This window comes from Boleophthalmus pectinirostris, unplaced genomic scaffold, assembly GCF_026225935.1.
Source record: "Boleophthalmus pectinirostris isolate CB_2022bp ecotype Guang Dong unplaced genomic scaffold, ASM2622593v1 HiC_scaffold_4, whole genome shotgun sequence".
NCBI classification, from domain to species: Eukaryota; Metazoa; Chordata; class Actinopteri; order Gobiiformes; family Gobiidae; genus Boleophthalmus; species Boleophthalmus pectinirostris.
The window spans coordinates 6,784,585-6,795,489 of NW_026571353.1; the positions used below are offsets into that span (position 1 = coordinate 6,784,585).

At 44.2% G+C, this 10,905-nt stretch overlaps 1 protein-coding gene across 1 annotated transcript in view; it reads left to right on the top strand.

The window, feature by feature from the left end:
• Nucleotides 1–6,191, top strand: part of LOC110167673 (deleted in malignant brain tumors 1 protein-like) — a 44,867-nt gene extending 38,676 nt beyond the window's left edge. The window contains exons 17-19 of the mRNA XM_055161778.1: nt 3,221–3,328; nt 3,419–3,482; nt 5,956–6,191. Coding sequence (XP_055017753.1) covers nt 3,221–3,328; nt 3,419–3,482; nt 5,956–6,070 — 287 coding nt within the window. The 3' untranslated portion in view covers nt 6,071–6,191. The remainder of the gene's footprint in view (nt 1–3,220; nt 3,329–3,418; nt 3,483–5,955) is intronic.
• The last annotated feature ends 4,714 nt before the right edge of the window (nt 6,192–10,905 follow it).

Here is a 10,905-nt window from a genome sequence, read left to right on the forward strand (position 1 = left end):
TCACTCTTCCCTTTAGTCTTCTAGACCCCACCCACCTCTTCTCACTCTCCTCTTTAGTCCTCTAGACTTCGTCTCTTCTCACTCTCCCTTTTAATCCTTTTGACCCCCATCTCTTCTCACTCTCCTCTTTAGTCCTCCAGACATAGCCTCCTTTCCCCTCTCACTCTCCCCTTTAGTCCTCTAGACTTCGTCTCTTCTCACTCTCCCTTTTAATCCTTTTGACCCCCACCTCTTCTCACTCTCACTCTCCCCTTTAGTCCTCTAGACCTTGAGTTTTCTCACTGTCACTCTCCCCTTTAGTCCTCTAGACCTCACTTCTTCTCACTCTCCCCTTTAGTCCTCTAGACCTGCCTCTTCTCCCTCTTACTCTCCCCTTTAGTCCTCTAGACCTTGCCTCTTCTCACTCTTTCCTTTTGTCCTCTAGACCTCGCTTCTTCTCACTCTCCCCTTTAGTCCTCTAGACCTCACTTCTCACTCTCCCTTTAGTCCTCTAGACCTCGCCTCTTCTCACTCTCCCCTTTAGTCCTCTAGACCTCGCTTCTTCTCCCACTTACTCTCCCCTTTAGTCCTCTAGACCCTACCTCTTCTCACTCTCACTCTCCCCTTTAGTCCTCTAGACCCCACTCGCCTCTTCTCACTCTCCTCTTTAGTCCTCTAGACTTCGTCTCTTCTCACTCTCCCTTTTAATCCTTTTGACCCCCACCTCTTCTCACACTCTCCCTCCCCTTTAGTTCTCTAGACCTCGAGTTTTCTCACTGTCACTCTCTTTACTCTAGACCTCCTTCTCACTCTCCCTTTAGTCTCTAGACTCGCCTCTTCTCCCTCTTACTTCCCCTTTAGTCCTCTAGACCTTGCTCTTCTCACTCTTTCCTTTAGTCCTCTTGACCTTCTTCTCACTCTCCCCTTTAGTCTCTAGACTCTCCCCTTTAGTCCTCTAGACCTCACCTCTTCTCATCTTCTCCTTACTCTCCCCTTTAGTCCTCTAGACCTCACCTCTCTCTCTTACTCTCCCCTTTAGTCCTCTAGACCTCTCTCTCTCTTTCTTAGCTTTCTCTCTCCTCCTCTTCTCACTCTCCCCTTTAGTCCTCTAGACCCTACCTCTTCTCACTCTCCTTTTAGTCCTCTAGACTCCTTTCTCACTCACTCTCCCTTTAGTCCTCTAGACCCACCTCTTCTCACTCTTACTCTCCCCTTTAGTCCTCTAGACCCACCTCTCTTCTCACTCTCCCTTTAGTCCTCTAGACTTCTCACTCTCCTTTAATCCCTCTCTCTCACTCTCCCTTTAGTCCTCCAGACATAGCCTCCTTTCCCCTCTCACTCTCCCCTTTAGTCCTCTAGACTTCGTCTCTTCTCACTCTCCCTTTTAATCCTTTTGACCCCCACCTCTTCTCACTCTCACTCTCCCCTTTAGTCCTCTAGACCTCGAGTTTTCTCACTGTCACTCTCCCCTTTAGTCCTCTAGACCTCGCCTCTTCTCCCTCTTACTCTCCCCTTTAGTCCTCTAGACCTTGCCTCTTCTCACTCTTTCCTTTAGTCCTCTAGACCTCGCTTCTTCTCACTCTCCCCTTTAGTCCTCTAGACCGTGCCTCTTCTCCCTCTTACTCTCCCTTTAGTCTCCCCCCTCCCGTTTAGTCCTCTAGACCCTACCTTCTTCTCACTGTCACTCTCCCATTTAGTCCTCTAGAACTCACCTCTTCTCACTTTCACTCTCCCCTTTAGTCCTCTAGACTCCCTCTCTCCAGACATACCTCTCTCACTCTCCTCTAGACCTCTACTTCGTCTCTTCTCACTCTCCTTTTAATCCTTGTGTCTTCTCACTCTTCTCTTTAGTCCTCGCCTCCTTTCCCCCTCTCTCTCTTCTCTAGCTCTTCTCTCTCCTTTTTAATCCTTTGACCCCATCTTTCTCACTCTCTCTTTAGTCCTCCAGACATAGCCTCCTTTCCCCTCTCTCTCTCCCCTTTAGTCCTCTAGACTTCGTCTCTTCTCACTCTCCCTTTTAATCCTTGTGACCCCCACCTCTTCTCCTCTCTCTCTCACTCTCTCGAGTTTCCTGTCCTCCCCTTTAGTCCTCTAGACCTTGAGTTTTCTCACTGTCACTCTCCCCTTTAGTCCTCTAGACTTGCCTTCTCACTCTTTCCTTTAGTCCTCTAGACCTCGCTTCTTCTCACTCTCCCCTTTAGTCCTCTAGACCGCCCTCTTCTCCCTCTTACTCTCCCCTTTAGTCCTCTAGACCTTGCCTCTTCTCACTCTTTCCTTTAGTCCTCTAGACCCTCGCTTCTTCTCACTCTCCCCTTTAGTCCTCTAGACCTCACCTCTTCTCACTGTCACTCTCCCCTTTAGTCCTCTAGACCCCACCCACCTCTTCTCACTCTCCTCTTTAGTCCTCCAGACATAGCCTCCTTTCCCCTCTCTCTCTCCCCTTTAGACCTCTAGACTTCGTCTCTTCTCACTCTCCCTTTTAATCCTTGTGACCCCCACCTCTTCTCACTCTTCTCTTTAGTCCTCCAGACATAGCCTCCTTTCCCCTCTCTCTCTCCCCTTTAGACCTCTAGACTTCGTCTCTTCTCACTCTCTTTTAATCCACCCCCTTTCTCTCTTTCTCTTTAGTCCTCCAGACATAGCCTCCTTTCCCCTCTCTCTCTCCCCTTTAGACCTCTAGACTTCGTCTCTTCTCACTCTCCCTTTTAATCCTTGTGACCCCCACCTCTTCTCACTCTCCCCTTTAGTCCTCTAGACCTTGAGTTTTTCTCACTGTCACTCTGCCCTTTAGTCCTCTAGACCTTGAGTTTTCTCACTGTCACTCTGCCCTTTAGTCCTCTAGAACTTGCCTCTTCTCACTCTTTCCTTTAGTCCTCTAGACCTCGCTTCTTCTCACTCTCCCCTTTAGTCCTCTAGACGCCACCTCTTCTCCCTCTTACTCTCCCCTTTAGTCCTCTAGACCTTGCCTCTTCTCACTCTTTCCTTTAGTCCTCTAGACCTCGCTTCTTCTCACTCTCCCCTTTAGTCCTCTAGACGCCACCTCTTCTCCCTCTTACTCTCCCCTTTAGTCCTCTAGACCCCAATAAAACCACCTGTAATTGAATAAACGTACGGTAGATCTGTTTAATGTCATACTGTATTGTTGTTATTCAGTTTGATGTATAGTTTTAGTTTTGCGTTTAGTCATTTTTGTGGTTCTGTCCAGTTTGTGTAATACTCTTTGGTCTGATTTCGCCAACAGCCCACACTGCTGCTTCAGTTGCCGTCGGAATAGTGATGACCTTGTTGTTGTTGGCCGCACTGGGAGGAGTGGGCTATTTCATCTGGTGGAAGAAAAGATGGAACACTGGTAGGTCACAGATTCAGAGCACACATAAAAAACAAAAAAAAAATCTAAATTGTTCTATATTTTGGTAATAATTTCTTTCAATCATTTCAGACAGCATAGTGGGGTTTGTTAACAGAGTCGGAGGAGCAATACAAAACATCGGAAACAATGGCAGGTAAGAGCTCGCGAAATAGATAAGAGAACTTTTATTTGTTACGCAATGAGAAAATTCCAGAATATATTAGAAAATCATTTGCATAGAATTAAGATGAGCACTAAAAATAATACAATACTACGGAAGCCGAGAGGGGTCACAACAAATGCAAATTCCGCAACACATCAAAAAGCCACAACACATCGAAAAGCCAAAACATTAAAAGAAAATCCGCAACACATAAAAAGCCGCAACACAAAAAAGCCGCAACACATTAAAAGCCACAACACATCAAAAAGCCACAACACATCAAGCCACAACACATTGAAAAGCCACAACACATCGAAAAAGCCACAACACATTAAAAAGCAGCAACACATCAAAAAAGCCGCAACACATCGAAAAGCCACAACACATCGAAAAGCCACAACACATTAAAAAGCCGCAACACATCAAAAAGCCGCAACACATCAAAAAGCCGCAACACGTCAAAAAGCCACAACATCAACACATAAAAAGCCACAACACATCAAAAAGCCAAACGGAAGTGGCCGCGGGACTGTGGCAAGTGAAGAAGAAGAACTACAACGTGAAAAGAATAATGATAAAACAATAAATTACCTTTACTTACGTTTCCAACTTCTCCGTTCCTTTACTTTTCACGTTGTAGTTCTTCTTCTTCACTTGCCGCTTGATCGGAGAGTCCCGCGGGCACTTCCCTTGTGGCTTTTTGATGTGTTGTGGCTTTTTAATGTGTTGCGGCATTTGCGTTTGTATTTGTTGCGGCGTTTGCATTAAAATTGTCCCGCGGTCATTTCCGTTGTGGCTTTTTTTTGTTTTGTTGTGGCTTTTTGTCGTGTTGTGGCATTTGTATTTGTTGCGGCGTTTGCGTTTGTTGTGACCCCTCTCGGCTTCCATACAATACAGCAGTGTGCAACAATGTACAATAAGTGGCTATGTACAATAGAGTCGTCCCTCGCTATATCGCGGTTCACCTTTCGCGGTCTTGCTGTTTCACAGATTATTTTTTTAGAACAATTTTGCATGTTTTTTTTTTTTACAGCGTTTGAGCATGTATTGCGTTCCTCCCCCTGCGTCCTGATTGGCTGTAGACCACTGCCACTGACCACTGTCTCCTCCGTGCCGTGTCTCCTGTACAGTACAAAATGAGTTCTGTTGCCAAATTTACATAAACGTTCGATCTCTAGCAGTGCGATTCTGAAGTGCGGCGCGATCGGGCAATTGCAGCGCTTACCGTGAGGTGCGGAGCTCTCCGTCTCCGACAGTGAGTCCTGGTCCAGTTCTGGTTCAGGCCTGGTTTAGTCCTGGTTTGGTCCTAGTTCAGTCCTGATTTAGTTCTCCCCTTCAATCCTGGAATCAATCCTAGGTTAGTCCTGGTTTAGTCCTGTTTCAGTCCTATTTTAGTCTTAGTTCAGTCCTGGTTTCGTTCTCCTCTTCAGTCCTGGAATCTGTTCTAGGTTAGTCCTGGTTCGTGTCGTATGCTGCGCAAAAGTTTGATATAATCTTGGGTTAACAGGCGGGTGCGGTGTTGTACTGCGCGGGGTGCAGGTCTCCAAAAATGGACCCGTGCAGGACTCTGCGCTGTACGAGTCAATTTTTACTGCCATTACAGAAATAAATGAATCTTCAGTTTGTTACATAAAGAAGGAGGAAAATAAAAAAAAAGGACGACAGCAGCAATAAGTTTTAATGATGCAAAAAGGGTTGCAAGTGTCCTGTGTGAGAAAAGTGTATAAAGTGTGTGGTGAGGGGATTTACAGACTTAAAACATTCATAATAATTGTAAAATATAAAGTTGACTACTTCGTGGATTTCACCTATCCCAGGTTATTTTTAGAACGTAACCCCGCGATAAATGAGGGACCACTGTATAACATATAGACAATAAATAATTTAATAATGTCTTTGTGGTAAAACATCTTTTTTGTTTTGATTTTGTGCTTAAATGAATAATGGAAAAAACAGATACTGACTGTTTCCTGTTTCCATGACTTAAACTGCGATGCCGGACTGATACCAGGACTAAACCAGGTCCAGGACTAGAGCGGAACCAAACCAGGACTATGACTGGGACCAGACCAGAACTGAAACCAGGACTGAGACTGGGACCAGACCAGGACTGAAAATTGTTTAGTCCTGGTTTAGTCCTGGTTCAGTCCTTCAGTGCGGCGCAAAAGTCCGGCATCGCAGTTTAAGTCATGGAAACTGGAAATGGCCGTTATTCATTTTTTCCATTTTTCATTTAAACACAAATTTGAAAACTGAAAAAAGGAGTTGTTATTCATTTTTCATTCTGGTTTTGGAGACAAATAATGAAGAAAAAAAAAATATAATATATATATATATATATATATTATATATTTATTTTTTTTTCTTATTTTTTGTTTTATTTTGAAAAATGAATGAACCAATGATACACAGATTCCTCCAGATAAATCCCTCCTGACCTTGTTTCCTGTGTTCTCTCTGTCAGGGCCGGAGCTGCAGTGCCGCACAGTTTCTCAAACGTGAACATGGACATGGACGGTGTGGAAGACACTCCAGGAATAGTCTTCCACGACCATGAGCCACTCGTGTATTCTAATTAATTCTTTTTTTTCTCTCTCTCTGTTTTGACACTTTGTGACACTCGTAGATCATTTTGTTATAATTTTGGCATTTTAAAGTGGAATATTGTTCTAAAACAACTTAATAAAAGAAATAAGTCCACTCACTTTCTTGATTTCCGGGGAGGGAAATTGCGGAACCCAATGGGAGCCGTGAACACGATCATAACAAAGTGATGCATGCTTTCAGCTCCAGATATGGACGGTAGCAGATTTGATTCCTGTCTTTCCCATGTCCCACTGACACTGAAAAATTACATCTCTGACCTGATTTGAGTGACGTGTAGTGTAAATATATCTGTTGGACGCGTATATGACAGGGACTGATTCTATGACCAGTCAATACTGAAGGTGATACCTGTGCGTACGCTGCTCTCCTACACTTACGCTCTCTTACTCCTTTGGTGTAGATTGGGGTGAGCGAGGTGTCATCCATGCTCCTGTAGTGGGCGATGGGTGACACATGAGTAGAGGAATGTACTCCGATAGTAATATTATAGCACAAAAGGGAGGGGGGACTCTGAGCCTCAAAAACAAAAGTGAAGTGTATTAAAGGTTGTATGAAGGATTTTTTTTTTTAGTTTCAAATTGTCATTGAAAGTTTAAAATATCATTACAGAGACGCAGCAGCCTTGTAATTACGATGACAAAAAAAAAAAAAAGAAGGAAAATCTATCAACTGTGAACGTAGTGAGGCCAGATAAACATCAGCCAATAGATAACGAGGCTCCCTCTTTATCTATTGGCTGTTAAGTTGTCAATAAAACTCCCTATGTTTCTAGTGTAACTGACTCGCCAGTGTTCGGGGATTACGTGGTTTATGCAGCGGTTCTTAGAGACTTTTTCAAACTGTCGCTTCCTCGCAGTTCACACAAAGTTTGTTGCGATGGCGGACCAGAATCCGCGACCAATTCGCCGCAAAAGAGATCAGTTTTTGAGGTCGCTGAAAGAAGAAGAGAAGGGGAAAAGGAGCAAAGACAAACTGATTCTTGATTCTTGGACGTAGCAGACGAAGGGTCTAAAAACTGCAACGTCGGTCGCTAAAATATTTGTAGACAGGTCACTTCAACAGTAATTCTGAACGCGCACTGGATGTAAACAAGAGTGATTTCTAGAGTAACGAGGCGGGAGGAGGTGTTTCTACTGAGGGAGCTGTGGAGGAGGAAGGAGGCGTCACGCATGCACATTTGAAAAAGGACTGTCGCTGTATTTCACTTCCCTTAAAAAGCTTACATAACCACATTCTAACACATTTAGGAAGGTTGTAAAAATTCCAAAACATGCCTACGAGACAATGAACAGAGACAAGGGGCAATGGGGCTTTCATGCTGTTTCATACCTGGACTGGTCAGAAATAGAGCCAATCATGGACATTCATAGTCGTTCCTATCTGAACAAGTATGGCTGCTTACGAAGGAAAAAAGAAAGGAAAAATATCACAGGGGGCTAAGAAACATCACACATTTCTGCAGAATCAGTGAGCTAAACTGTTAGTCCAAAGTGAGATTTTCTGAGGTTAATTTTGTTCAAAATGAGGGTGAAAGAGCTCCGTGGTTTGACACGTGTCACTGAGACATGCCAGGACAGATGCCAGGATGTGAGCAGGAAAAACAGGGGAAAGGAAACATAAATTCTGGTCTTATAAAAAGAAATGCCCGATGTTAAAGTTGCATTGAGTCATTTTTCTAGTAGAGGGTCCGTTAAATGCTTTTCTCTGTGATGTTATTGCTTGACCTGGAATGTTTCACACTATGGCAATTCACTTTTTTATCTTCATGGAGACCAAACCTGACGAAGTTACAGATTAAATCCACGGAGAGGCGACCCCGCTCACAGTCAGAATGCTTTCTTTTCGAGGTATTTCCTCTATACAACCTTTAAATACGTTTTGTTGTTTTTGGTGAATACAGCATTTCCACATCTCTAAAAAGAAACACTCTCTAGTAATACTCTCTTTAAAACACAAGGGTCCTGGAGTTTTAGGAAACAATCCCATTTTCACGATGTAGACAGGGATTTGAGACTGCTAATTACAATTTCCAACCCAGTACACCCTGATTACATATCCTAAAGAATGTTTAATCAGGCGACGCTGCAGTGCAATGTTCAGTACAGCTTTGTGCTACACTTTCTCCTGTCCATTTCACGGTTCATTGCGATTCACAACGTCCGTCGCACTGTTAGTCTATTATGGAAAATGGCCTCGCTGTGCCTGTTTGGTCACGGGAATATCGCGCTTTTCCAGACATGGTCAATCTGCAGAGAGAGGTTTGGCTTTTACGCGAATGTCCCCCGTGTTTGGAGAGGGACGGCATCTCATTTGTGGCTATGACCCTGAAATTGCTGAGTCCGTGGTTTGAAGAATGTGGCACGTGATTTAATGGACAGTTGGACAGTGTCGAGAGCCGCGTTAGACAAAAGTCAGATGGGATTTTTCTGCTGGTGTAGCAACATATTCACTACCTCACCTTGGGGTTTTGACTGAAATGTCATTTTAAAGGTGTTCTGTGATCTGTAGCCTTATAGTTTTAAAAATGCACTACAATCGTAACTGAACATCGGTCACCAGTGAACCAGTATATCACACGCATAGGCTACGTTCAGACTGCAGCCTGAAGTGACCTGTATCTGATCATTTAATGACAGTCTGAATGACACATCCGATTTTTTCAACTGTGACCCAGACTACTTCAATATTTGCTCCTAAAACCGATACATATCCTGATCTTTTGACATGCGACTTCAGTCTCAAAGCGCATTCATCTGACCTACACATTATCAACAAGCCACAAACGTCACTATTCTGTGCTGAAGTAGGCGAAAATTGTTAATGAACTCCATGTCACTGAAGCGAAGCACATCTCTGCCACTGCCCCACAAAACGCCACGGCACAAAAACCTCGTCCTTCTCCTTCTCAATCTCCTTAAAACAAGTAAGTTGTTCATGTTCTGGCTCTGGTACGAGAGGAACTTTAAAATCTCCAGGTGCTCGATGCTCGCGTCCATGTTTAGACAACTTCTGTAAACACAGAGCACGCTCGCTGTGGTTGACGTCGTCGTGTCTCCAGTGCGCATGCGGGACACTTTTGGGCCGTTTAATGTTCACACTGGAGATCACAGACAAGTTACATTTAAATGGAAATGTGAACGACCTCGCAAAAACATCGGATTTCAGAAAAAAATCGGAATTGAGCGTTAAGCCCTGCAGTCTGAACGTAGCCATACACATTTTTCTCGTTCTCAGCACATGGACAGGCCTTGTGTAAAAGCTCAGAACCCAACAGTCCTGTGCCATATTTACAGTGCAGGATGCAGTAAAAAAAAAAAAAAAAAAGTATTCACAATAGAACTTACCATAAAGCCAGTACCCACATAGTCAGGCCAAAGACACCCACCAGAATCAGCAGAGCTCCCCCTTAAATACCCCTCAGCCCCTACCCTTAACTTAACTTTTTTACCTTAATAAAAACTGTACTCAGAAACATAAGCAATGTATATCAACATAATAAAAATGGCTTAAATGCTCTGGTTTGGCTCATGAGACGAGAGCGATGTGAAGACAGCAACACCTGTGTGAAGTTGGCCCCCATCAAACACAAACCTACATAAAAACATATATACTACATAAGTCTGTCATTTGTGCTGCTTTGTCCTGCAAAATGTTTCATTTGTGCTGCTTTAGTTTTTGAGATATTAATGAAACTTTTTTAGGTCAAATTGTGGTCCCCAGGAAGCTTAAAAATGATCTAAAATGCTCCAAAATGGTGTTAATCGTTTGTGCCTTGTTTGTGCTGTTTTGTGCCACAAAAAGTTTTGTTTGTGTTATTATGGTTCTTAAGATATTAGCTATTTTTGGCCAATAACATCACCCTGTCCCCCAAAAAATGTTAAAACATGCAAAAAAAATATGGCAAACTATTGCACAAATTTTGTTTTGTTTGTACTGTTGTGTGCCTGTTAATATTTTACTTTTTGAGTTAATATTAAAGTTATTATATATTTAACTTTAGTAAGTAAATAATAATGTAGTAAATAATAACTAAAATGATTGACCCCATTCTGGGCCGGGGGGGCTGGCTGACCCCAATTTACCTATAAAAGAATCATTAATATCTCAAAAATTAAAACAGCACTAACAAAACATTTTTGCAGCACAAAACAGCACAAATGAAGCACAAAGGATTTACGTAGTTTTTGTGTAGGTTTGGATTTGATGGTGGCGAGGTGGCTTCCAAGTCCGAGGCCATGGTTCTCGACCGGAAAAAGGTGGCTTGCCCTCTCCGGGTGGGTGGGGAGTCTTTGCCTCAAGTGGAGGAGTTCAAGTATCTCGGGGTCTTGTTCACGAGTGAGGGAAGGACGGAACGTGAGATTGACAGGCGGATCGGTGCAGCTTCGGCAGTGATGCGGTCGCTGTATCGGACCGTTGTGGTGAAGAGGGAGCTGAGTCGAAAGGCGAAGCTCTCGATTTACCGGTCAGTCTTCGTTCCTACTCTCACCTATGGTCATGAGCTCTGGGTAGTGACCGAAAGGACGAGATCGCGGATACAAGCGCTCGAAATGAGTTTCCTCCGCAGGGTGGCTGGGCTCTCCCTTAGAGATAGGGTGAGGAGCTCAGTCACACGGGAGGAGCTCGGAGTAGAGCCGCTGCTCCTCCACGTCGAGAGGAGCCAGTTGAGGTGGCTCGGGCATCTGTTCCGGATGCCTCCTGGGCGCCTCCCTCGGGAGGTGTTCCGGGCATGTCCCGCCGGGAGGAGGCCCCGGGGAAGACCCAGGACACGCTGGAGGGACTATGTCTCTCGGCTGGCCTGGGAACGCCT